The sequence below is a fragment of the Phasianus colchicus genome, chromosome 5, assembly GCF_987193195.1.
Source record: "Phasianus colchicus chromosome 5, bPhaCol1.hap1.1, whole genome shotgun sequence".
Lineage (NCBI taxonomy): Eukaryota > Metazoa > Chordata > Aves > Galliformes > Phasianidae > Phasianus > Phasianus colchicus.
This window is the reverse complement of record NC_143440.1, coordinates 24,349,984-24,375,114: the sequence shown is the minus strand read 5'-3', so window position 1 is coordinate 24,375,114 and position 25,131 is coordinate 24,349,984. Positions and strand designations below refer to the sequence as shown.

At 42.9% G+C, this 25,131-nt stretch overlaps 2 protein-coding genes and 1 long non-coding RNA gene across 8 annotated transcripts in view; 1 reads left to right on the top strand and 2 right to left on the bottom strand.

Annotated features, from left to right (window-relative positions):
* The window catches only part of LRP4 (LDL receptor related protein 4), a 79,793-nt gene extending 71,997 nt beyond the window's left edge, over positions 1–7,796 (bottom strand). The window contains exon 1 of one of the 3 annotated variants that reach the window (XM_031593443.2): positions 7,566–7,796. In XM_031593443.2, coding sequence (XP_031449303.2) covers positions 7,566–7,650 — 85 coding nt within the window. In that variant the 5' untranslated portion in view covers positions 7,651–7,796. Of the gene's footprint in view, positions 1–3,544; positions 4,536–7,565 lie in introns of those variants that run through there. The other 2 variants (XM_090140883.1, XM_090140884.1) reach the window with 2 other exon arrangements.
* Positions 7,797–17,119: 9,323 nt separating this feature from the next.
* LOC116229160 (uncharacterized) lies at positions 17,120–22,441 on the bottom strand. 2 transcript variants are annotated; one of them, XR_016466846.1, is made up of 3 exons: positions 20,804–22,441; positions 20,282–20,368; positions 17,120–18,775 (listed from the first exon to the last, which is right to left on the bottom strand). It is a non-coding gene; the product is annotated as an uncharacterized LOC116229160 (long non-coding RNA). The 2 variants fall into 2 exon arrangements; XR_004166959.2 differs by having other exon boundaries at positions 20,282–20,365.
* Positions 22,442–22,744: 303 nt separating this feature from the next.
* Positions 22,745–25,131, top strand: part of CSTPP1 (centriolar satellite-associated tubulin polyglutamylase complex regulator 1) — an 83,427-nt gene continuing 81,040 nt past the window's right edge. Inside the window, exons 1-2 of one of the 3 annotated variants that reach the window (XM_031593440.2) lie at positions 22,745–23,017; positions 23,904–24,002. Coding sequence is in view for 1 of the 3 variants with exons in the window: in XM_031593439.2 (XP_031449299.1) it covers positions 22,978–23,017 (40 nt within the window). In the remaining 2 variants the exon portion in view is untranslated. Of the gene's footprint in view, positions 23,018–23,068; positions 23,309–23,903; positions 24,003–25,131 lie in introns of those variants that run through there. The other 2 variants (XM_031593439.2, XM_090140911.1) reach the window with 2 other exon arrangements.

The following is a 25,131-nucleotide window of genomic DNA, read 5'->3' as shown; positions in this document are numbered from 1 at the left end:
CTCTTAGAATCGCAAAGAAAGGATTTGATTATTCAGCAGTTATGAAAATTTAGAACTAAAATTGGGTGGGAGTACAAAGGAAAAAAAAAAAAAAAAAAAAAAGGTGTGTCTTTAGTTTATTCTAATCCTAGATCCCATGAGATCCCATGTTCTACTACAGTGAATAGCTGCACCTCAGGCAAGAACCTCTCCCCGACACTACCAGCTGTCACCAAACCAAACGAACTGACAGAGCTGGAGATACAGGCTGAAGGAGCAGAGCGCATGTTTCCCTCTAACCTTCCTGCATAGTCACACAAGGCTTCTTCTGATCCTTTCAGAGAAGGAGGCTGGGAACATCACATGTCTGTGTTGTAAGAGTTCTCTGTAGTGAGTCACTCCTTCACAGAGGAATTCTTACAGGGAGATGTAACCTCCTGCAGAAAAGGTGTCATTTTCTGTCACTAGTCCTGTTGCTTGGCCGTACCCAGACTTCTTTCCAAATCTAAAGTAATCTCCTAATCTCACTTTATGCCTTTTGCCAGGCAACCATCTCCAGCTTCCTGACTGCTCCTCAACTCCACTCTCCCATTTCATAACACTTTTCCAGACAGGATTGCTCTTCAAATATCCTCCCAGGCATCCCACTCAAAAACCCTTCTGGCTGTACACGTTCCCAAGCCTGATCTGTCCCACATTCCAGCGCTGCAGACAGCTCCATCACCACCTTTATCTCATGGGCTTACCATCTCAGCACTATCCCAGAATGTCTCCTTTTCTACCTCTTGCCCTCATTACTAAGCTCCCGATACTTCATAAGATCATCCCAATAAAACGGGAACTCTACTGTCAAGGGTACCTAAAAAGTTTTCATATCCTCTTTTAAAGCATTACTAAAGTAATGCTTTCCCTACTATGGCAATTAAATTCTGCTCAGTGCTCTTGTTCACTTTTAAAACTTCTGTGTTTTATACTATCTAATTAACAACTTTTTCTGCCATCAGATTTCATATAATTATTCCACTTGGATCTCCTGACATGGCTCTTCTGTTCCTCTGCCAGATCAAGTCCTTGGCTCTCATTTCAAAATGCCTATCTTTGCTTCTGTTGGTATCTGTACTCCTATATCCCCTTCCCATCTTCTCATGGTTTACCCTAGTCTTAAATCTCCTTCCTCATCCTTATTTCCCCATTTGCTGGCTTTTGTTAATATTCTTTGCCAACTCCTACTCCCCAAAATACTCTATCCTAGTTCTAAGAAGCGATTGGAATGAAAAACTTTCAGAAGCTTTTCCCATTAAACCAAAGCTGAAGGAAATTTAATTAGAAAGCTATGCTATTTAATATTGGACCTTATCTATCCTACTAGAATTATCACATCCCTGATCCTTATCAGATGTCTAATTTAGACTACAAACCCTTCAGGCAAATGTAGCTTCTTCCTCCACGTAACACAGAGCAGCAGCACTTACACCAGTCCTGAAGGTAAGACAAATACCTCAGAAATGCAAACAACTTGATTTTGCCAAGACCAACTCATTCCCTGCACTGGGACTTGGGAATGATGAGGGAAGTTGGAAGCACTCAGTCTTTGAAAATTCCAAAGGTAAGTATAGCTCCCTGGAAAAAAAAAAAAAGAAAGAAAGAAAGGAAAAAAAAAAAAAAGAAAGAAAGAATGCCTGACATTGTCTCCAAAGAGAGGAGCTGGATATAGACTGTACTGAAAAGGCTTTCCCGTGGTACCTCTAGTCACTTCCCGCCTCGAGTCCCAAAGCCATCACTTATCCCCTTCAGAGCAGCAGGAGAGTCATTTCTTTTTTCTTCCCTCTCCAGAAGAAGTACAGAAGAAATAAACCTTGAATGATAAATTATGCACCACCTTTGTGTGGCTGCCTCTTGGCCAGACGGGAAATTTTTCTCCCAAAGCCTTTTGTTTCCAGCTTTGATCCCAGCGTTGGATCCGCTCCGTTCAGCACTCCCTCGGCATGGAGGTGCAGGGAGTGCCGCCACAGGCCAAGTTCAAGCGGACTGCGAGTCACAGTCAGGTCTTCCATTAGCCACCTCCCCTCCCCCTTCCAAACTGGAACCGTCCTTGAGGTTGAAAAGATCCCATTAAACATTTTCCAGAGGGCCTTAAAGAGGATACATTATTTTGATGGATGCTGGGACTAAAGGAGGAGGATTTCTAAGTACGGGGAAATAATGGAGTTTGTTCTAATGGGTTTAAGAGATGCCCAGGGGCACCAAGTAAGTTCCTTCTCTGCAAATCAAAAACACAGAAGACCAGAAAATGGAGCCGAACAACTAACCGCCAGGAAGCGGGGAAATCGGGCTCTATTTAACTGCTGCTCTTGGTTACAGCCAACTTCAGGCTGCTTGGAAAAACAGCACACACACACATCACTGGCACAAACTTTACAGGAGAAAACAAAGAGACAACAGGGGTCAAACTGGGGGTGGCAAGCAGGAGAAGGACGCGAGGCTGGGTCCCCACCCCCTACCAGAGAGTCGGATCAATTATCCCTGAATACTAACAAGATTTCTGATTAAAGAACTGCTGCTATGCAATAGAAATAGAAAGCTCCAGCAGGCGGGAGGGGCTGTCAGGCACTAACAAAGAGACACAGAAGACTCTGCCCTGCCGGGCACATGGAGGAAGTCACCACGCCGGTAGCCAGGAGAGGGGGCTCCTCCACCCAAAGTCACCACTACATCCACATCTCGCTGCTGGCCAACATCACTCTGGAAACAGAACTTCACTGGGACACTATGGAGCAGAAACCCAGGCACTACAAAACACAACATTTGCTTTCAGGCAAATGTTGGAAGCTCTGCTAGATGCTTTGCTGGACAACAAATCTCCACACTCCAGGGAAGTGAATTCCATTCCCATCCTATCCTGTTCAGAGGATGGAGCTGGTGCTACATGCATATCATTGTGACTTCAGGAAGTTGCTATCGACATATGACAGCTCGGGAAACAAGAGCCTACACTGTCTTTGGTCATACATTTTTTCAGTAAAACTGCAGTTTGCAGTATGAACATTTAATACACATACAATATTATCCGTTAATCTTAAATGTTGGTGGACCTGCTGACTGGTGGTTACATGCAGAAAAATCTAATGACCTCAGAAGAGCCTCATGAAAAACAGAAGCTTCTGTTATTACTTTCCACAACCCAAAGCTGTGCTAACATGCCTCTAGCAGGATCCTTAAATGTAACTCATAGCATCAGAATCAGGCTTCCGACTGCCCTATCCTACTCAATCCTTTCATTTCTTTGATATGAAGAGTTTTGATCAGTTTTCATCTTCCACAACTCAGCAAGGCCACAACATCCAGTTGTGCAAACTCCTAGGAAAACCTATTTTCCTGCTTTTGCACAGTGAGTGTCCTTTTGTCTGGGCTCAAAGCAGTTGAGGGAATTCTGCTCCTCACAGCCACACTAACTGCAGCTCAAGAGTCTCTCAGACTAAGTACACAAGACGGAACACTTCAACACTTAACAGGCAGAAGCAAAGAAAAGCGACTGGAAAGCTGAAAAACCTGAACATAAACTCACCCACAGGAGGACAGCAGCCAAATACTCCCAAGGTAACAGTCTCAGAGCAACCAGATACACAGAAAGAATAACCACAAGCCTTTGGTTTACAAGTCCCTGGATCCATAGTTACTGTTTTTATCTTCGGTACAAAGAGATGGAAATCTACAGGGAAGACAGTACGGAAAGATTCAAGAAGCATTACAGCGCCCAGTCTTCATGCAGCACAGACAACAAAATCCTACAAAAGAGTATTGCCTAATGTAACAGCCATGTCAAAGAACCGCAGGCACTAAGATGCAAAAGCAAGAGCTGAACCATCAAGCTCATTAGGTTAATAGATGACAATTAGAATTAGCGTTCTCTACTGTGATCTGTGTGAAATACACACAACCAGTAAATACCGCACGCCAATCAATGGAGTGGGCTTGCTGCATGCCGGAGCTCCATCTCTGGATGTTAGATCAGGTGGAGCCAGACATTCCCAAAGGATGGTGGCCAGCTTAACTCTGTGTGTGTATGCACCACCTCGTTGTGTGAAACCTGCTGAGAGAACATCACAAATAACTACGTTGGAAATAACAGAGAACTAAAGAAACAAACTGTCCACTTGTAGGGCATGCATCTTTTGACAACACTTCACTTGTAATTCACTTTTTCTGATGGAGAGTCGAGAAAATTTCTGCTGTTTTAAGAATTTCTTGGTCATCAGCAAAGGGAATACAATTATTAAAAATGAGAAATAGACAAAACCCCCAATTATCACAGGAATTCCATTAAGGTGGAAGACATGCATGTACTTAATGCAGTTTTAAAACCTTGACTGCTTTTCAAGAAAACATCTTTTTTTTCAACTTTTACAAGTGTTATGAAGCATATATTCCATATATTCCCTTGTGTTCAATGGTAAGTTGCATTCTAGGGCAAATGGAGTTGGCCTTGGGCAAGACAATTTCCACTTCATTTCCCACATTTACAAAACAAGAATAATATTTGCCTAGTTCACAAGAGCAAAGGAAAATTGAAGAGGGCTATCAAACAGCAGATTATTTTCATAGAACAAATTTTTTAATTATTTTTAACATTAATTTCACTAGAATCACAGGGCTTTTAGAAGTTGAAGCATAATCGCTTCTATTTCTTTTCTGAGTTAACACACAACAAGTACTGCTTTCAGGTTTGAACTACAAACAACTGGATAACCTTCCTACACAACCACGTTTCATTTTGTAACTTCAACATATTGTAGAGGAACTTCTCCAAGTTTTCTGAAATTTTGTGGCCCACAAGAACACAAAAGCCCTCCTCAAAATTCACAAGATGCTCTGGAAATGCAAATGTTTTATGTAAATAACAGCCTATCACTTTGGTTGCTGCATATACCTCCATATGAGGATGCAGGAAGTGATTCTCTCTTGCATAAAGCAGTGCTAAAGTACAGAACTAAAAGCATTTGAACAAGAAGATAAAAGAATGTTTCTATCTACACTAAATAAATGAAATGATAGTGTTGACTTCATGCTGAAAAGGATTGTGCCTTACGGTTTTCTACCATTGCTACCTTGTTTTAGTTATGTGGAATTGTTTCAAATCAACAAAAAGTAGCAATAAGAAGAAAAACCCTTATGTACCCATAGAAAAACCCAACAATTTTCAGACTCTTGCAGCATCTTATTTTTCATTTTATAGGTAAGGAACCTTACTTGGTGCCTATTACTGCACCACTCTGACCAAATGGTCAAGATAAATTCATCATGAGATGAGAATATCATCCAATCTGATTGTCAGCAAACTCAAGTACTCTCAGAATAACCAGGAAACAGAGTTACTACCAGCTCTAAACAGACACAAGGAATACAAGCATTTTGCATTTGGCTCAGAGCTGCAGAATCAGAAGTGGTGCCAAGCACAGGTAGAGGAGATCTTAACTCCCACGCAAACTATACTTCTACAGAGGCATCACATTAAGTCTGTGACTTGAATGTATAGTCAAGATGTTCAGGGGGGTGAATTATTCTAGTATTATTCTTCTGGCAGAGCTCCAGGAGCTAGAACATCGAGAATATCACCTAGACAGGTTCTGTGACATTCTGCACTTCTGCTCACACGGAGCATCAAACCTTCTAGTCCTCCTTTGTAATGATGCACCAGCAAAGTACGCCATTAACCCTCTCCCTCTCTGCCCGTTTTTACCCATGAGACACTTTTCCAAGTGCTCACAATACTTGCAGACCTGCTTTTTGTTCTAGCACAGAGTTTTCCACTAACAGACGATCAAAGTTCAATCTTGCAGATTTGTTTGCTTTACCTGCACCTGCAGAGGTATAGCAGAAAATGACCAAGTATACATTTCCTGTAATTTACCTGTTTGGCATTGTGAATTCTGTGGCTGTGGATGCTTTATGACAGTTAAGCTGTACACCGACCTCACAGGCACTTCTACGGAATGATGGAAATAAACCTCCGCAGATGCCAGCAGGTGGGAACTAGGAGCAGCAACTTGCCATGAGCCCTGCGCCTTCTCTATCCTGACACCTCCTTATCTTTTTCCTACATTCAAAGGAAAAAAACACTGTTCAGGAATTGTGCCCTTACTGCTCAAGATTTCTTCTCAGAATGGAAAAAGGCGCTCGCTTCTGGAAGAAGTCGGCGCATCCAACCTTAAACGCACGTTCACTTGACAAGATGATAGGGGAAAGGGCAGTGATGGGAGAACTACTTGAAAGAGAGACACAGTGCCATAAAAAGTGTCCTGAAGACATCAAGGCACAACCAGCTATGAGCAAACCTGCACTTCACAAACAGACATCCCCCACATGGCTGTTAACAGCCCAGACACATTAACTAGGAGCACCTGGGTAACAGCCAAAATAAAACACATCCAGATCTGCATCCATGCTAAGACCTGCACTTTAGATCCTTCTCACTCCAGACTGCATTTAAGTATCTATGTGGCACTTAGGAACTTAAGAGCACTTCTGTTTCCAAAAAGCAGATTTTCTGATACACAGGACAGCACTCAGCCTCTCCCAGCTGGTTACGCACCTTCATCAAAACTGCCTGCAGTTAGGTCTCTTGTTGGAAGAGAAACAATATTACTTGGAAGCCAAACCCCATGCGATTGTGCCCCAAAGGCAATACTTGTAGAACGATGGAGGTCAGCAGCGCTACTGCAAACGCTTCCTGTAATTTCAGAGAAGCATAAGAGGAAAAGGATGGGTGAAATTATACAGCAGCTGCTGGAGGAGAGAGGGGAGGAAAGTGAGGTACACAGTTCCCCTCCCCCCAATGCCTCACAACTCCTTAGCAGTTCCAAGAAGCGTTCAGATGCTTTCTCCATCGGGAGCACTTGTAAGATAAAACGCTAGCGCGCAAGAGGAAGCAATCGCTTTCCAGTTGGTAGGGCAGCCGTAAAGATAAGTTTTCACCGACGAGACTTCACGAAACCGCCGCCCCGCTCGCTACGACTGCGGCCGATCCCTCCCCCGGCCCCGCCGCCTCTATTTTTGGTGCGCTCCAGCCCCGGCCGCGCCGTGCCGAGCGCAGCGGGAGCGCTCTCGGTGCCGGCCGAGGCAGGTAGCCCGGGGCGCCGCCGCGGAGCCGGGCTGCGCCTTTAAGGGGCCCGGCGTGGCGGGTGCGCGGCCGCATTCCTGCTGCGGAGCGGCGGCTGTCCCGACACGCCGGGCACGGCAGCCTCCGAGGCAACCTGTGCGCCCGCCCCGGCCCGGCGCGCCGCTCGCCCCGCGGGAACAAAGCCCGCGCCCGACACCGCCGAACTTCCGCGGGGAGCAGCGGCCGCGTGGGCGGCGGTACCCTCCGGCTCCGCCCGGCCGGGGCAGCGCCGCGCCCGGGGACCCCCGTCGGCTTCCCGCGAGGCGGGGGCAGGCGAGCGGTCCCGCGTCCGGCGGCGGGACGGGGCAGGGACAAAGCGCGGCGCCGGGCAGGGCTGCGGGGCGCGGGCAGGTGAGCGGCGCGAGGCGCTCCCGCGCGGGCGAGGCTCCCCGCGCCCAGCCGGGCGGGAGGCGCCGCGGCAGCCGCTTACCTCTGGCGCGGAGCAGCGCTCCCAGCAGCAGCAGCAGCAGCCGCGGAGGCGCGGGCGAGAGGCAGCCCCCGCCGCGCCGCCTCATGGTGGCAGCGCCCCGGCCCCGCGCCCGGACCGCCCGCAACCGCGTCCCGGGCTCCTCCTGCGCGCTACGCCCCGGTCCCGCGTCCCGGGCGCCGCCGCCCGCTCTCTCGCTCGCTCCCTCCGCAGCCGCGGCGGCTCCGGGGTTGGGGGCTCGCTCCCCGCTCCGCCCGGCCCAGGCCCGGCCCCGGAGGAGGAGCCCCGCCGGGGCGGCCCCCGCCCCGCTCCCCCCCAGCGCTTCGCAAACTTTCCGCGCGGCGCGGGCGGCCTCGAGGCGGTGGCTGCGCTGCGAGACCCGCGCCTTTCGCCGCCCCCGGGGCCGGCCCCTGCGGCGGGTCCCGCTCTCGGCAGCGCCGCCCAGGAGCGTCGCTGCGGGCCGCCCGCCTCTCGCACGGCGACGGCTTCCCGACCCGCGCTACCGCACCGAGGACGGAACCCCTGCTACCTGTCCCAGCTCCTTTTGCCACACGCCCCTCCGAAGCTGAGAGCCTTCGAGCATCTCGCTCCCGAATTCTGTGCCCGATCGCACACGCTGCTCTCTTCGAAAGAGGTTTTACCTGCCGTTTATAGCAAATCTTTGATGAAGGCTTTTGCTTTATAGCTGCGATGTCTGAGGACAGCTGGCAGTGTAGGAATCTCCTCAGAAAGGGCTCGGCTCAGAGCCTACGTGAGTAGAAATTAACACTTCAACAATCCTCTTACGTGCCTGCTGGTTTCTGCGTTACATTTAGAAGCAGACAGGCTCTCCCTGGATGTTAAAGGCAGCTTTATGATCTTCTGTGGTAGGATTTGACATTTTAATACACAGAGTTGGCAATGTGAGAAACCTTTGTTGAGTAATTAATCTCAGTTGCTTACAAAGTATTAATTTGGATGGATGGCTGATTCAGATACTCCAAACTCTGGACCACAGGGGAAGATGGGAACTTTGTCAAATTGACACCAAAAAGGGCAGCGTTAGGAACGGTCTCATTTAAAGCCTTCACAAAGATGAATCCAGAGGAAACTACAATTATTCCTCTCTTTTAAAGAATCACAAGAGCAAGTAAACAGCACAGCATGTGATGGAGACATTTCTGCCATTTCTGTTAATTAAGTGTAAAATAGTGAAGACAAAGGATATTTTTTAAAATGTCAACAGAAAATTAAAGCGACAGCTCATTCTTAGTGAACTGAGCTCAATCTAAAGAAAAAAAATAATAATCCAAAACAGCTTTGGTGAGAAGAACTCCCAAGAACAGGAACACCATAAGAAGCAAACCAAGCATAAATTCACAATATACGGCTCCAAATCAGAGGGCAGGTCAGAGTGGAAGTCTCCCTTTTTTATATGCTGAATCACTGCTTCAAGATGGGAACAGATCCATCCCATGTAATGAGTGCGATGGTACCTCCACCGCAGAGCTGAATCCTGCACATTTGATAGATAAAATGTACAAAATTGCCCAAGAGTAACAACTGGAAAAGATCACCAAGAGCCAGTGATTGGATGGAAAGATTAAAAAGCCTCTCTACACTAACATTGACTTGGATACAATGACACACCAAGCCACCAAAAGAGTAAGCAATTAAACTAAGAGAAACAGCTCCAAGATGATTGAAGTGGAAGGTCTGGGTACAGGAGGGTGAAGTAAAAGGTGATAAAATGCTACCACCACTCTGCAGGGCAGTGGTTGACTGGCCAGCATGTCAGACCTCTACACTACTGCATCCTCCTTAAAATACAGGGCAATATAGCCAAAATTCAAATAAAGCTGCAGTCTCTGCTGAGGCTGGACCCTCAGGTGGTATAAATCAGAGAAGCCCTACTGACTTCAGGCTCACAGAGGCATTCAAAAACTAAAGTACTGCATGGGATAAAGCACAGACCCAGGGCTCAGAACTTCCTGATAATTATGTATTTAGCCCATGGAACAGTTTTCAGTAGTTGAGAGGAGTGTTTTCTCAAGTTTGAAACAAAAGCCTCTCAAAAAATACTGTCATTAACACAAGCAAGTTTAGAAAAGTTGCTAAATACTACTAGTAAGATTGAACTCAGTGCTTAGAATGTGCATCTTTCAAGCCAGATGGGTTAAAATGCATACTGATACCTACATTGTCCTTCTAAAACCTATGCACAAGGTGTATCTGCTTTTACCCATGGCTATGAGGAACATTACATAACTTGTAATAACAAATAGATCACTGATAAGTGATACATACCATAAGTATTGTAATAAAAATGAGAAGTGTAATTAATGATTAATTGATATGACAATACACTTAATCAAATAAAACAGGCATTACAAAGTCAACAGGGAGAAGGTTATCATCATCATAATCATCTCATGTCACAATTTCCATCCTCAAAAATTACAAAATCAAATAAATTGAATGAGAAAAGTTCACTCTGAAAATGATGGTAACTTATGTTATTTCACAGTAGTGGTTTTTAAAAGCAACTATGTCAGGAAAGCAGAACTAATACGGGAAGAAGAAAAAAGGAATCAGCTAGGATTATTAGAGAAAATATACTTCAACTGTTTTTAAACCACAAAGGCTTGAATAAGAAGTAGAAAAAGAGAAAAACATGATGGGTACTTTTGCTTTTACCTTTCAAAGTACTTCAAACCTTTCCCCAAGGGTCAGTACTGGGGCCCATTCTGTTTAATATCTTTATTGATGATCTACATGAGGGGATTGAGCATACCCACACTAAGTCTGCAGATGACACCAAGCTGGGAGGTAGTGTTGGTCTGCCTGAGGGTAGGAATGCCCTTCAGAGGGATCTGGATAAGCTGGATTGCTGGGCTGAGGTTCAACAAGGCCAAGTGCCGAGCCCTGCACTTTGGCCACTGTAACCCCATGCAGCTTGGGGCTGAGTGGCTGGATGACTGTGAAGAGGAAAGGGACCTGGGGGTGTTGGTTTGTGCTCTGCTGAACATGAGCCAACAGTGTGCCAAGGTGGCCAAGAGGGCCAGTGGAGTTGCTGTCCCTGGCAGTGTTCAAGAGGTGTCTGGATGAGGAGCTATGAGATATGATTTAGTAGCTTAGTGGGTAGTAATGGTGATAGGAGGATGGTTGGACTAGATGATCTTGTAGTCATTTCTAACCTTGTGATTTGATGATTCAAATGCCCTTCCTTGGGAAGATGTCTCTCCACACCTCAAGTTCCCTAGAAGAAACCTCCTAGAAGAAAGTTTCCTAGAAAAAATTTTCATTGTAGCTTAGTTAAGTTCACAAAGGCTAGCAAAAATCATATTTAAAGTATGTAAGATAATATGAATTAATTTAATAGGAGCAAAATGCATTTGTGCCAGACTAGGCTCCTTTTCCTAAGTATTGTTAAGTATTGGTAAGCAGTAGGCAATAGACCCAGTAAATGCTGTCCAGTTCTTGACAGTGTCTCACAATACATTTTCATGTGATCATATTTTAAATAAAACTAGCAAAAGGCCTGGAGGCATTTGATAGAAGAAAACCATAGTAGTCAGTGGTTATTTACCAAAATTCCAAGGTACTTCAATTGGTACGTTTCAAGGCTTGTTTTAAGCCTTGTTTTGTTCTGTATGTTCACTGACTACTTAGGCAATGCAAAGTTTGTACTTGAAAATCCATACTAACAACTCCTGATAATTTCAAAACAATGGCTGTGAGGATGCAAACGCTGGGAAGGATGAGATCAGATATCTCAAATGCTATCCAAAAATTAACAAGAAAAAAACAGTAATGAGAAACATGAAATATTATTCTGAAACAGTCAACATAAAATATGTATTCCTGACAGAGGAGAAATACAGAAAAAACACATATTAAGACCACATGTATAACAAACAATATAAATCAACAGTGCAATGCTGCTGCCAAAAATGCATTTCATTCTGGAATGTATTAAAAGGTGTGTCTAGCAAAACAATTTGTTTCGTTTCTAAACTTTACAGGGTATGAAGCCCCAAGTGGCATCCTGTGTTCAGCCAAGACCAGACACATTCAAATTATAAGCAGAGATGAAGAGAAACAAGAAAACAACAATAAGAAGTTTATAAAACAAACCCTATGAGAAAAAACTGAAGGAATTAGATTAGCCTAGTCAAGAAAATAAAAGCTCAAAGTAGATAAAGCTTTCTGATACATAAAAGCTCATTACAGAGATGTTGATCAACTATCCTCTACGGTTCCAGCAGAAAGGCATGAAAGAGTCAGCTTGATTTGTGACAAGAAATTCTTAAAAGATTTTGCTAATCAGCATTCCAACTAAGCATTTTTAAACACTAGAACTGACTGTCTAGGGACACCGTGGAATCTCTTCTGCTGAAATTGTTTAAGAACAAAGCTTGATAAGCTTGTGGGTACTAGCCTTGATATAACTAAGTCTTGATGCAGTACAGGCTAGACCAAGTGATCTTTTGTGACACCTTGCAAACCTTCCATTCAACAATGGATATAATTCAGAAAAGGGAAAGACCATTACAAAGCCTGCATTTTTGTTGTTCAAATTCTGCATTAGTGAGCTTCCCTAACTAACCAGAAAATCCAGGAAAAAAGCAAGTGTTTTCCTACAGAGCTCTGGGTTCAACATAAAATTGCAGGTTTGGTGTCATCAGATTATGGGATTTTTCTAATTGCTCTTTTAATTTCTATCATTATTCTACTGCTATATTATCCACATCAGTTCCCTTTTCAATATCGCTACTGAACCAAAGAAGTTGTAGCTTGGAATGCCAGTTCAGCCAAAACTAAAGATCCTACCTGTATATAGAAAGATGCACATAGACTGTAGGACCTCAGAATTCAGTACTCAGTGTAAAAAGAGACTGTTTGATTTTCCAAAGAGCTGAGAGGCCCACAGCTTTCACAGCTGGTGACCTAGTTTGTAAATGATGGTCTCTGTGTTAAATATATTAAATGAAATTTTAGCATTGATTTATATTTTATGCTATGCTAACACTTTCCCTTGTTGCCTTCCCTAAAGTTTTCTAAGCAGTGACACCACTACTTTGAACTCAAACCTACTCTTAGATGTCATCAATATTCAAGTCCTTCAGTACTATCCTTTACATTGTTTCTCAAGTTAAAGCCCATTCATTCTTGGGAAAACAGTAATCCATGTGTTGCCTTCTGCTGTGTTACCATGATCGTTTTCATTTATAATACAATAAATGAAAGGTTAACAATTCAAAGCTTGTGTTACTTCATTTTCTCCCCCCTTTTGTTCATTTGCTGCCTTATAAACAGTAAAATCTCAGTTTATTTGGAGGAAATCTGTGGTCATCTCACAGAACCACCATTCTACTTTGTGGTACATAACAAAACTAAGGAAGATTGCATTAAATGCCTACACTTAAAAGCTGAGATCTGAAGAGTCCTACAAAAGTGGCTTTGTGCTGTAATGATCAAAGTACAAATTCGTCTGAAAACCCATTTATACATTTATTGTCAGGGGTAAGGAGGGGAGGCAACAACAAAACAAGTTGACTCTCTAACTAGGGGAAAAAAAAACAAAAACAACAAACTAAACCTTTCCTCATGTTTTCTGAGATAGGAACTCTTCCTGGGTGTCCTGTAAGCTGGTTCTGCTCTCTCTTGCCGGTTCCCTTACATCTTCTATGTAAAAATAATGCAAATACATCCTCTTCTACTCCTGATTGGACTCCTCCCTGCAGTGAAATGGCAATTACCCAGGACTTGCACAACGCCTGCATTGCAAAGGTAGCCTATGGCCTAGCCTTAGGAAGAGCACAGTTTAATACCTTGACTGGCACAGGAAGAAAAAAAAAAAAAAGGAAGAGAATAAGGAAGATCATAAAAGGAAAATGTTCTGTTGAAAGCTACCATCAGAAGAATTCAGTTTGAAGGCAGAAGCCTAACAACTTTTCTTCTCTGAACACTTTCAAAACAGATAAGCAACAAGTTGCGCCTCCTAAATTAATTTTTTCCAGCATTGAGAAGCATTTTCCAAAGAATTGAGGACCTTTGCCTTTCTTTGATGCTCCTAATGATGTTTGTAATCAATAGTTTCTACGTTCAGGTAAAAAAGTTTGTGGTGTAACTCAATCACACAACTAGAAAGAAAGGTAACTTTATGCTCAGTATCCAGAATATCTGATAGGTTGACTCTTCCTTCTCAAAAAAATAGAATATCTGAATTGGATCTGCAAGAGAAACAAGGAGTCATAGGAACAGATGTGAAAAACACAAACATCCCTTTCGGCTCATGTATGTTTCTTGTTTACAGTATCCCAGCCACTATGGAGATGAGTGACATGTAGAAATGCAGACAGACAGATAAAGAATGTTTTCTTTCTTGAAGATGATTCAGTTCTTACACTTCATTGGCATGATGGGTTAGGCAAGTACCGCCAGCATGCACAAGCCTTGAGTCTTCCTGATAAGAGATGTCAACCATCTGCTTTCCTATCAGGTGGCTGAATCAGAGACGCCTCTTAACACCTCTCCCTCTCTCATATTACCTCTTGATAAGTGTGAATCAGGGAACAAATTAATTGCTTCTTACCTACACCAAGTGAGACCTGAATAAAGGCATGGATGGGAGCAAGATCCAAAGGTGCACACACACCATGTGAGTCTGAGATCAGCCGCTCAGACATCTGCACACACACGTCCAACATCCCTTCTAGTCATATATTTGTGCTCATGTCACTGCAGTTTTAGCATACTTAAATATTACATTTTTAATCCTGTTAAACTAAGAGTAATATTCTGAGAATTCAAGCTAATGTGCAGTTGTGTCTTGCATTTCCATTTGTGCTTCAGTCTATGTTAGAAGAGCTGAAAGAAGCTTAATCAAGGACAAGCATAAACCATGCTTTTAATTCACAGCATAAAGTTTGTAAGAGAGACTGCAAGTTTTTCTTCACGTAACTTAGAACATACTGAGTATGCTTGGTAAATACCAGAAACATACTCCAGTTACAGAGTTTGAGGGAAACTAATCAATACCTAAACTTCATTATTGTTCAGGAAGAACTCTGCTCTCATTAATAATATGTAAACTCTAATGTATAAAGAGTTAGAATAAGGACAGTTTCTTACTATCTTCCCCATTACATAGGTCACTCTGAGAGTAACACATTTATTTACACAGACACCACAAAGAGCACAATAACACTATTTAATGGAGTCAATCCTCATCTATAAAACACCATTTTTTGACATGGTCAACACTATTAGCTATGCATTTTCATCAGCAATGAACAAGAGCCTGCACACCATGCTTATAAATATCCAAATGGCTGTCTGGAACTTCACTTTGTCTTTCATGTCACTGTGGCCACTGCTGAAAGGCACCACCCACCACCTCACTGTGCTCACATTCACTGTTTGGTCTCCGCAAAATGAAAGAACACTGTGTGCACTTACAGCTCAAAAAGGAAACGGTATCCTGGGCTCCATCAGAAGAGGGGTGGCCAGCAGGGACAGGGAGGTGATTTTCCCCCTCTACTTTGCTCTTGTGAGGCCCCATCTGGAGTACTGCGTCTAGGTCTGGAGCCCTCAGTACAAGAAAGACAGAGAACTGATGGAGAGCACCCAGAGAAGAGGCACAAAGATGATCAGGGGACTGAACCTCCCCTACAAAGACAAGCTAAGGGAGCTGGGCTTTTTCAGCCTGGAGAAAAGAAGGCTGTGGGGTGACCTCATTGCAGTCTTTCAGTATCTAAAGGGAACCTACAAACAGGAGGGGAATCAACTCTTCGAAAGTGTAGATAACAGGACAAGGGGAAATGGCTTTAAGTTGAAGGAGGACAGATTTAGTTTGGATGTCAGGGGGAAATTCTTTACTATGAGAGCTGGAACAGGCTGCCCAGAGAGGTTGTGGATGCCCCATCCCTAGAGGTGTTCAAGGCCAGACTGGATGGGGCCCTGGACAGCCCAGTCTAGTATTAAATGTGGAGGTTGGTGGCCCTACATGTGGCAGGGGGGTTGGAAATTCATGATCCTTAAGGTTTCTTCCAACCCTGGCTGTTCTGTGATTCTATCTCCATAAACATTCAGCAAGCATCAGTGTGTGCCATTTTTTCCCCCCCATGTAGGTGAATTCAGTGACACCTTTGCTTCATACGCACTTCCACATCTGAAGCCATTCTGTCAGACTCTCTCTCTGCTGCCAGCTGTCACACAGCACCAACACGTAATGGGATATTGGTGGGAAGGTCCAGCCTCTACTGCCATACTACCAACATCCACCTCTGATTTGTGGGTCAACATAATATAATAGGAGACACTACTTTTGATGTGGCCCTCGCACTATCAGTTTCAAATGAGGTATGGTGACTTTAATCATGTCAGTTTCTAAAACAGAAAATTAAGTCAGCAAATCAAAAGAGAATTTTAAATACATAAACCTTAATATCTTAATTTGCTCTTTCAGTCTCTTCTGGCTTATTTCTCCCATCAATTAGTGATTTACATATCACCCTTTCCATCCCCTGCCTACTGCTTCTCAATTTCTCTTTTTTAAATTCTCCAACCACTGTGATCTTCTGGTCTCTGACTTCTCTTCTAGCAACTCCACAAAGATGTCACTCCTGAAAACACCCCAAGCATTATGTGACAGAAGGGAAACAACATTCTCCACCCTGCCTTCTTGTATTACTTTGTGAATGACTGGCATATCATTGTGCGCTTTCAATTAAAATCCTTCTTCAGCTCTCACAAAGCTGAGACATTGTGCAGTGGTCTCTTGCAACAACCCTAATAAATACTCAGGCTCACTCTTACATATCTAACAAGCAGAAATCAGGATTGTTTTGCAAGAAATACACAATTTTAATGAATCTGTAAATTCCTCTTCCTTCTGTTTATTCCCCATGTTCCATCAATTACTTTTCCCTGTAGATTTTATAAGATAGAATACTTCCAGACTGTTTTGAATGTGCTAAGTCCCTGTACTGCACACAGGAATTTATGTCCCTCTCCCATATGAGCTGGCCGGTACAGCTGTCAGAGTTACTGCTTCGCTTCAGCTCTAGAAGCAACAGTTCACTCCCACGCAGACCTGCCCATTTTCTTGCACATGCACAGAGCTTCATTTACATCTTTTATCACACAGACACCTGGTCTAATCAACACAGTCCAGATGCCTCAGTTTGCAAGGAACATTCGATGAATAAAAAGAATGAAAATCGCAGGCCTTTTTGAGTTACCCCCCAGGATGAGCTAAGCCTTGGCTGTCAGAAATGTTTCCCATGCCAGAATTTTATAGAGATATTTATTTTTACCAGGCATATTGGACTTTTTTTGTTTGGCATGAGAGATCCTGCAAACTCTGCCAGAAATGGCTGTTTTTCTTCTCTGCATCATTAGTGAGGCAGCATTCCAGCTTAGAAGGGTCACTCGCTTGGTACTTAAGTATTTTTAAAGATGTCCTTTCCTTCTTGAAGAGATAATGGGAACAAAAGCTGAAGGAGAGTCTGTCTCCAGCTTGACATAAAAAACAAACAAACAAAACCAACCACACCAACAAAAACAGATTTGCTTGCTAACACTGAGCTCAAAAGCAACCAGAGTTTGGTCAATGTATTTACTAGACATTGCAACTGTAGCATATGACTTATGACTACCTTTAATTTTAAAATGAAGATTCAGCCTCAATAAGTCACAGAGCCTGTCACAATCACATTCCCTCCTCGCATGCAGATCACCTACAATTTAGAACTACTCCCATGACAAAGGAGTAGAATAAGGTTTCTTTTTCCCCACCTCCCCCCAAGAATTTGTATTTTGAATGTACCGATCTGTGAACTCAAGCCTTATCCTCAGATGAACATGAAGTTTATTGACATATAGACTTCAAAATTAGATCAGACCTGTAGTTTCTTTCATTTTGTTCATCATTTTAAAGGGCAAAAAATCTCTGCAATCCAGATTGCGAAGTAGGTAAGCAATAGTAAAGAAGAAATCATGATTGTACAATATTCACAGTATGGTTTCCTGCATGCTTATGACACCTAACCAGTTAAGTAAGTGTATACTTGACTTTAGAGTTCCAGATACAATTACAAGTGCCAAATTAAAGTCCATTAATGGTACAAATGATGGCTACTTGAGAGAGCTGCTGCTGTCATCAAGTCCTATCATTAGCTGGGAAATACTCTTGTTTCCAAGCTTCATTGGCAGATGTTAGCAGAGAGAAACTTCATGAATCTCATTTCTCTGAAGTCTGTTGACCTTAAGAAACAATTTAAGTCCCATCTGTTTGCCTATGTTTTACCCACAGAAATAAATCAGTATTAATACTGCATTATTAGAGAAAAAAAGATTGCTTTAATTGTTATGCTAAGCCTTTGGTTTGCTGCTTCTGAATGAGGTAACAGTTCATTCAGTTTGGGAAGGCTCAGATCAAGATAAACATGGGGAGTACTGCAGCTTTCTCTGTAAATGTCTTGAGAAATCAACAATATGAAAATACAGATTTCCTCATATAACTTCACTGTATCTGTGGCTGACCTTCTAATTTAAGATAACCATATTCATGTGTTCAGAGAGTTTGATCATAATTCATAAATACAATTACTAAATCAGAAATTTATTGGAGGTTTTCATGGTTTTACAAGTGACTCATAAGTGAATCATCTGTGGCATCATTGATTTTTAAAACGTCTTGCATAATAGAACACTAATTCACAACATTTCCAATTAATTACATGGAGAATAGCATGTGAAGTTTTTATTCTCCACTCATTCAGTTCACACTCCACAAACTCTGCTATTGTGCTTAAGATAATAGATCATCAACAAAAATTGACACTTGTTTGTTTTCACCCAGTATCTGATTTGTTTTCCAGGTATTCTTGGATAAATTTTTGTTATCCCACTAGTAATTTTGCTGATGTACCCATTTTGTTGATCTATGGGCAAATGCAGAGGCCTCAAAAATACTAAGCACCACTAAATACCCAAAAGCTAATTCCTGGGCAATATATGTACTTAGCTAGTTCTTAAAATAGGACAATGCTATGGACACTCAAAAGATAAGCAGAAAAGGCTAGAGAAAGTTTTCTAGTGTTTCTTGTAAAACTCATTTACATGCATACAAGTCAGATGCAGGACAAGACTGAAGACTCCTCACAGCCTACTTCTTCACGTGTTGCACTTGTAGACCTTAAAGCAATACAGTCTCCAACTGCCTCCTTCAGAAAAAAAAAATAAAAGGGAAAGCTAAGTTTTCTGCCTTCAATACTTCTAGACTTTGATGTAATTACTTTAGCAATAATTGTTGTAATTCTAAGCAAATAAAATATTTCATCCCCAGAAAAAAAAAAATAATAGAAGCCAGACAAAATGACTCAGTCTGTTTAAAATGGGGTATATCCTCTGGAATTTGTTGCTTGATATCTAGTCCTGTTTATTATTTTATATAATATCCTCTGTGAAAGAGGGGCTGTTTCTCAGGAGAACTTTGGCTAATGAAAATATTTCAGATCAACTTCAATAGTACCATTTAGAATCTGGAACATAAAACCAGAAAGGATTAAGCTACACAATTAATATACCAGGCTCAAAGTATGTGGGAATGGAAGAGAATAAAAACATAATCTAAACTACATTGCTGAGAAACACAAAGCTGATACAGGAAGGATTTTTCCAGTCTACGCATCAAAATTTAACAAAGAAATTATAGCCTTAAAGAAAAATTTGAACTATACCACTGGTTATTTTCAAATTTGTGGTCACAAGGACTCTTACATAATTACACTAGTCCAGTTTACCTACAGGTACTATTTCTGAAAGCCTACTTAAACCAGACTTAGAGGGGAGCTAAGCTAAATAAAATGCAATGCTGGTAGACAAAACCTAGCAAATTTAGTTAAAAAAAAAAAGTAAGTCCAGGGTGGATAGGAATCCTGAGAGTCTACTCCATACATTTGCTCTGAAGTGAGAGCCGTACTCCTGATCATCTCCCAATGGGTTACTGATAGAGAAAACTGCTATTTTCCACTATCATTCTCTCAGAAGGGCCTGAAAGAACATTAAATCCCTGTTAAAGGATTCCTCTTCCCAGAGCAGCTATTAAGCAAATGCTTTCCACTGATCCAGAAAAGCCTTCTCAATTTAAAAGAGCTTTTTATTAAAAGGCAATACTCTTGAGTTCTAAGATTAATATGAGGAAACAAACTTAACATCCACAGCCAAACTGGCAGCTTTTCTCCCTTTTCAGGTCACGAGTGTGAGAGACCAGGTAAGCCTTAGGGCTGATCTGTTACGTCACCTAATCCTGACTCTAGCAAGTCCAGAAAGGAATTACAGTAAACAGGAAAGTCTATAAAAGGCTTCAGAAATGACACAATGTGTTCATGTAGTTTTCTTTGAGGTACTGACATTCAGGTGCTTCTACTACTGAAACTTATAAATACCACAGATGGGTTTAGAGTCCAAAAGGATTCCCTAAACTGGTTTAAAGGAAATAATGAAGTCCAACCCACAGAGAAACTGTAACAAAAAAAAAAAAAAAAAAAAAAAAAAAAAATCCCAGAAAAAAAAAAAAAAAAGGCATTATGGTGTAGTATTTAAAACCAGACTTCAAAAGCCTCTTGTAAATGAGTGCTCCAGATAACAATCAAGGCAAAATTGTTTTTTACAGAAATGGTGTAAGCAACAAAAAAGAAACAGTGCACAATTTGTAAAATGGTTCCTACCAGCTCAAGAGATTGGCAATATAGAAGAGGCTTCTGGATTTGGCTGTTCAGTATCAGTGAAACTTCCTGGCTGACAACAAAAGACTGCTTAGGAAAACAAAGATCTTGACATTAGTTTTGAAACTGCAGGAACTGTGCTTTAAACCTAAGGGGGAGTCTATCAAATTCTATTCCTCCTTTCCAGCCGTATCCTAGAATGAGATACCTTATTGTAAAGTGCCAGAAATGCTGGACTAGTTGTAGAATAGACCTCACATCAGAAGAAATATTTTCCAAAACCCAATTAGTCAATTAGCTTTGCTATGAAGAATGATAGATCGTATTCCTACCAGACATTGTACTATTTTTTGCTATGCTTTTATGTGTAATAACACACCCTTATATTTTCTCATTACAATACTATAACACAATAGAATACACAGCAATAATAGCAGGGTAGCAAAGTTATAAGTAGTAGCAAGTAAGGATAACCCCAAGTGCAACAGCCATAGTTACAGAAATAAAGGAAAAAAAGCTGCTTACCCTTACAAGGCCTCAGCTACAAAGGAATCTCCAACGAGATCCACTCACCTTCATTTCCAACACTTAAGTGAGGTCTGGGAAGGGGTGGATCCTGGCTTCAACCCTTCCCATCACTCAGGTGCATTGCATACAGCTGAGCTTCCCTGAGTTGACCCTACCTTCCCTCCAGGTGCTCAATCACTGGTTCAAACTGTGACTTAGCATTTCTGCTACACTCATTCTGCTTGAAAACATCTACTTCCCTTCTGCTGAATTCCTGGCCTCAAAAATATCCTACATCAATGTGTTCTACAGTCTGATTTTATCTGGTATCAACAATCTTCCTTCTTCAGATTTATGGCCTTTAAATACACAGACCTGAATGTGCAAATTGCAAAACTGGATATAGAGAAGTTTTTAAATGAACTGTATTGTATCACAAACCATTTTAGATAACATTGTCATTTTCTGTATTATACCTGCTCTCTTTAACACAGTCTTATTTTTTGTCTGATCACTCTTCACACTGAAGTATCTCATTGTTTGTTTCCTATATTATTCTCACTACTCATCTTTTAAATATTTATATCTAAGACATATTAATTTAAAGACAGAACAGAACAAGACAAAGAGAACAGAGTGACCCAGTCAGTCTGATGGGAGGAATGTAAATAGGTTGGCTACAACATCTTATTTGCTCTTTTTTATCTCTGGATTTGACTGTGAGTAGGGGTTGAAGATGAGTTTCCAACAGCAACATTCAGCTTTTCCCCTGGAGTAAAAAGCAGGAGTAAAAGCAGGTTGTGTGCACATCTCTCTTAGCTGGCATGGAACTGTTTTCTTCAGAGTGCCTGGAATGATTCTATACTTTTTGTTTTAGGATAAAAACAATGTTGATAACATGGTGATGTTTACACGATGTTGCTGCTAAGCAGTGTTATACGGAGCCAAGGCCATTTTCAGAGAAGAGAGCTCAAGGAGGGGATAGAATTAGGACATGTGACTTAACATATTCCATAACGTATGATGTCATGCAGGAGGAGTTTTGAAGAGGGTGGGAGTTCATCTTGTGCTCTTTTACTGCTCAAGGGGCTAGCTGGGCTTTGGTTGGGAGGTGGTGAGCAATTGCTTGTGTATCACTTGTTACATACATTTATATCTTTATACATACATCTACATAGTCATAACAATTATCCTTTTCCTTTTTTCTATCTTAGTAAATAGTTCTACCTCAACCTGCAGGTTTTTAGGGTTGTTTTTTTTGTTTTTTTTTTCCCCTATTCTCTCCCCCATTCCATTGGGAAGTGGGGAAGTGTGCAAATAACTGCATGGTGCTCAGCCATCCGTTGGGTTAAACCACAACAGTATCTAAGCATTTTATTTAATTTCTGTTGCTTTGTATTTGTCACTAAAACACACACAACAGTTCCCAGTCCCTCATTTGGAATTTCTGGGATTACACCCTGGGTTGGGATTTTTCTATTGCTGATGTGAGAAATTCCAAAGGTATTTGGAAATTTTGGCCCCACCAGCTTCTGGGGAAGGGGCACTCAGCAGGGCCGGTTCCTGTTGTGGGACAGGGCCGTTCCCTGAGAAATTCCCGGACAGACAGAATGAGCAGAAGGGGCCCCATAGCTCAGGACCTTCTGCTACTTCCCACTTTCCTGTGAACAACGGGCAACGCCTGATGCCCCCCATTCCTTCCTCTCTAGAGCACCAGGGTTGCAAAACAAACTCAGGAGCAGAGTGTGCATTACTGACAAGACTGATGTAACTGCACGGGGCCTCCTTGGTCACTGCTGGCCCTGCTGGCCCATAGCCTTACGTGTCACTTTGTCTCTTCAGCCCTTTTCCCTCTGTTGAGTCGCCCGGCCCTGGAGCGCACAACTCTCACCGTCACTCACTCCCTCCCTCAGTGCCAGGCCGCCACACCATCCCGGAATCCCTCCTCAGGACCAGGCTGCCCCGCTCCTGCACAGACCCTTCCCTCGAGCTCCCTCCCTTCCCGCCTCTCGCAGCCTCGCGTCGAGGCTGGCCGTGCCCGGCTCCGCGGTGCCGCTTTGAGGCCGGAACCCCGGCGGCGCGAGGGCGCGTTCCCAGCCGGGGCGAGCGGAGGAGCAACGCCGGGCCTGGCAGCCAGGAGCGTCGGGCGCCTTGGAAACGGACGGAAGCCGGGAGGAGGCGGCGGCGGGAGGATGCTGAGCCCCGAGCGGCTGCCCGGGCCCGAGTACCTAGGTGAGGAGCGGGGCAGCCCGGGCCCCCGGCTGCGGTCCGGCGTCAGAAGGGCTCGATGGGGCAGGCTGCGGCCCGGCCTTCCCAGGGAGACGCGTGCCGGCGTCGGCGCCGCGTGTGTGGCGAGCGGGTGGCGGGAGCTCGGCGCCCGCCTCAGCTCGGCCGGGGAGCGGCTCCGCGGGCCGGGGTCTCCCTGAGGGGGCTGCGGTCTCACTGATGGCCTGAGGAGAGCGAGCCGCTCGCTTCTTCAGCGTCAGAAACGGTGCTGCTCTTCGGCTGTGAGGGGGTCGGAAGGTGGGCTTTTCCTCTGAAATGATGTTTCCCGCTGATCTCTTTGTGCCACGTAAGATAAAAACCTTTTATCTTACAAAGCAGCCGCTCCCCTGTGGGCTGCATCCCTTTGCTCTGGCAGTTGGTGTTACCTCTACGCCTTCCAGTGAGCTGAAGGGCGAAGTGATGAGGTGTTATTGTGTCAAGTGGAAGGTAATTATGAAGGAAAGAAATCAATATGACGTCACTTAATTGCTAAAGAGGAGATGAATTGCAAGCTGTGAGCGTTTGGAGTGCATTCAAATCAATGTTTTTGAAGTGAGACTCTTCAGCCATTACCTTCTAGGCCCGAGAGGCTGTTTGCTAATAACTGTTATTAAAGTATACTTAATTTGCTGTGGCTTTGTTGTACAAGGAAAGGTAAGAAATGGTGCATGTTGGTTTGCATTACATGTTTCAGCATGGTTTTGCTGTCTCTGCTAAGTCAGAGTGTAAGAGAGCTAGAGAAACATTGTGGCTTTTATTAAATGGAAAGCTACTGTTGCAGGGGAAGGCTGAAGCAGCTGTTTCTTCAGTCCAACATTAGGATCAATGACTCAGGATCCGACTTCCCTTTCAGAGTGCCCCACAGCAACGAAGAGGGCTGAAGAGTTTAAGCAGAGGGGTGATCTACATCCATTTGGAGTAGAACCTCTGCAGTTTTGCTACTAGACTGCTGGTAGGTGCTTTGTACATGCCTACATAACCATACTGCTGTTCTGTGCTACAGAAACTCAAGGCAGGAAATAGGAGTTTTAGCTCTCTGCACAGGGTGATTCTTGAGAGAATTATGGATTTCAACTTTGGCATTTGTTCAGGTATTTGAGAACAATATTGCAGCATGCCATTTAGATACACCCTTCAATTGTGTGTCACTCTGTTATACTACATCAGCATTTTCAGCCTACGCATTAATAGAGACACTCATAACTTTTCCACAGAATTGCTCTAGGCTGAAACTTACAAAATTTCTTTTTTCTTTTTCTTTCTGTAACAAGCCAACTTGGTTTTGGGCTCATTTAATTGTTTTTAATGAAATAGGTGCTTAATTCTTTCTTGTGTGAAACTTGTCAGTTCGGATTGAAACAACCAAAACAAACTAGGAACAAGACTACTAATTCTTAAAGTATAAGAAATAACCAGTTTCCTGTTTTTCACCTAAAGTTGAGGAGCATGACTTTGGAGACGTGTGCAATGTTGTGCAAGCAGCTCTATTAGCCTACATGAAGTGTCTTCTTCGCTCTCTATTTCCTGATCTATCACTTTTTTTTAAACACGTAAATTTTTCTAATGTTTGGATTAGGAAAAGACTCATACAAGTACGCGGGTAACCTGATTTAGCTGTGTACATCCCTGTTCATTGCAGTTGGACTAGATGACCTTTAAAGGTCCCTTCCAGCTTTAAGGACTCTGTTGGATGTCAGATTGAGAAGTAATTGTCTAAGAGCTTGTTTGGTTGATCATGTAGGGAGGGCATCCTTTTGTTTAAGTTGCAGTCTATCCTCTTAGAAAGTGTTTGCTATGCTGGGATATTTTCACTGGCTGTAAATGTTATCAGGAATTTTTTTTTTTTTTGTCTTCATGAGGCTGCTCACAGATCTTATGAAATTAATTCTGCCTTCATAGTAGGTAATCAACAGAAAGTGTGTTCATAAGATATTTTGTTTTCTACATCACCCTGGCATTCTGATATCACTGTTACTTGGTTTTTCCTCTTCTGTGCCTCTAAGTCTTGTTAATATAGTTGTCTGTTGTGGGATTGTAAGCAATTGTGATTTTAAAAAAGTTTCACATTCTATAATTTCATT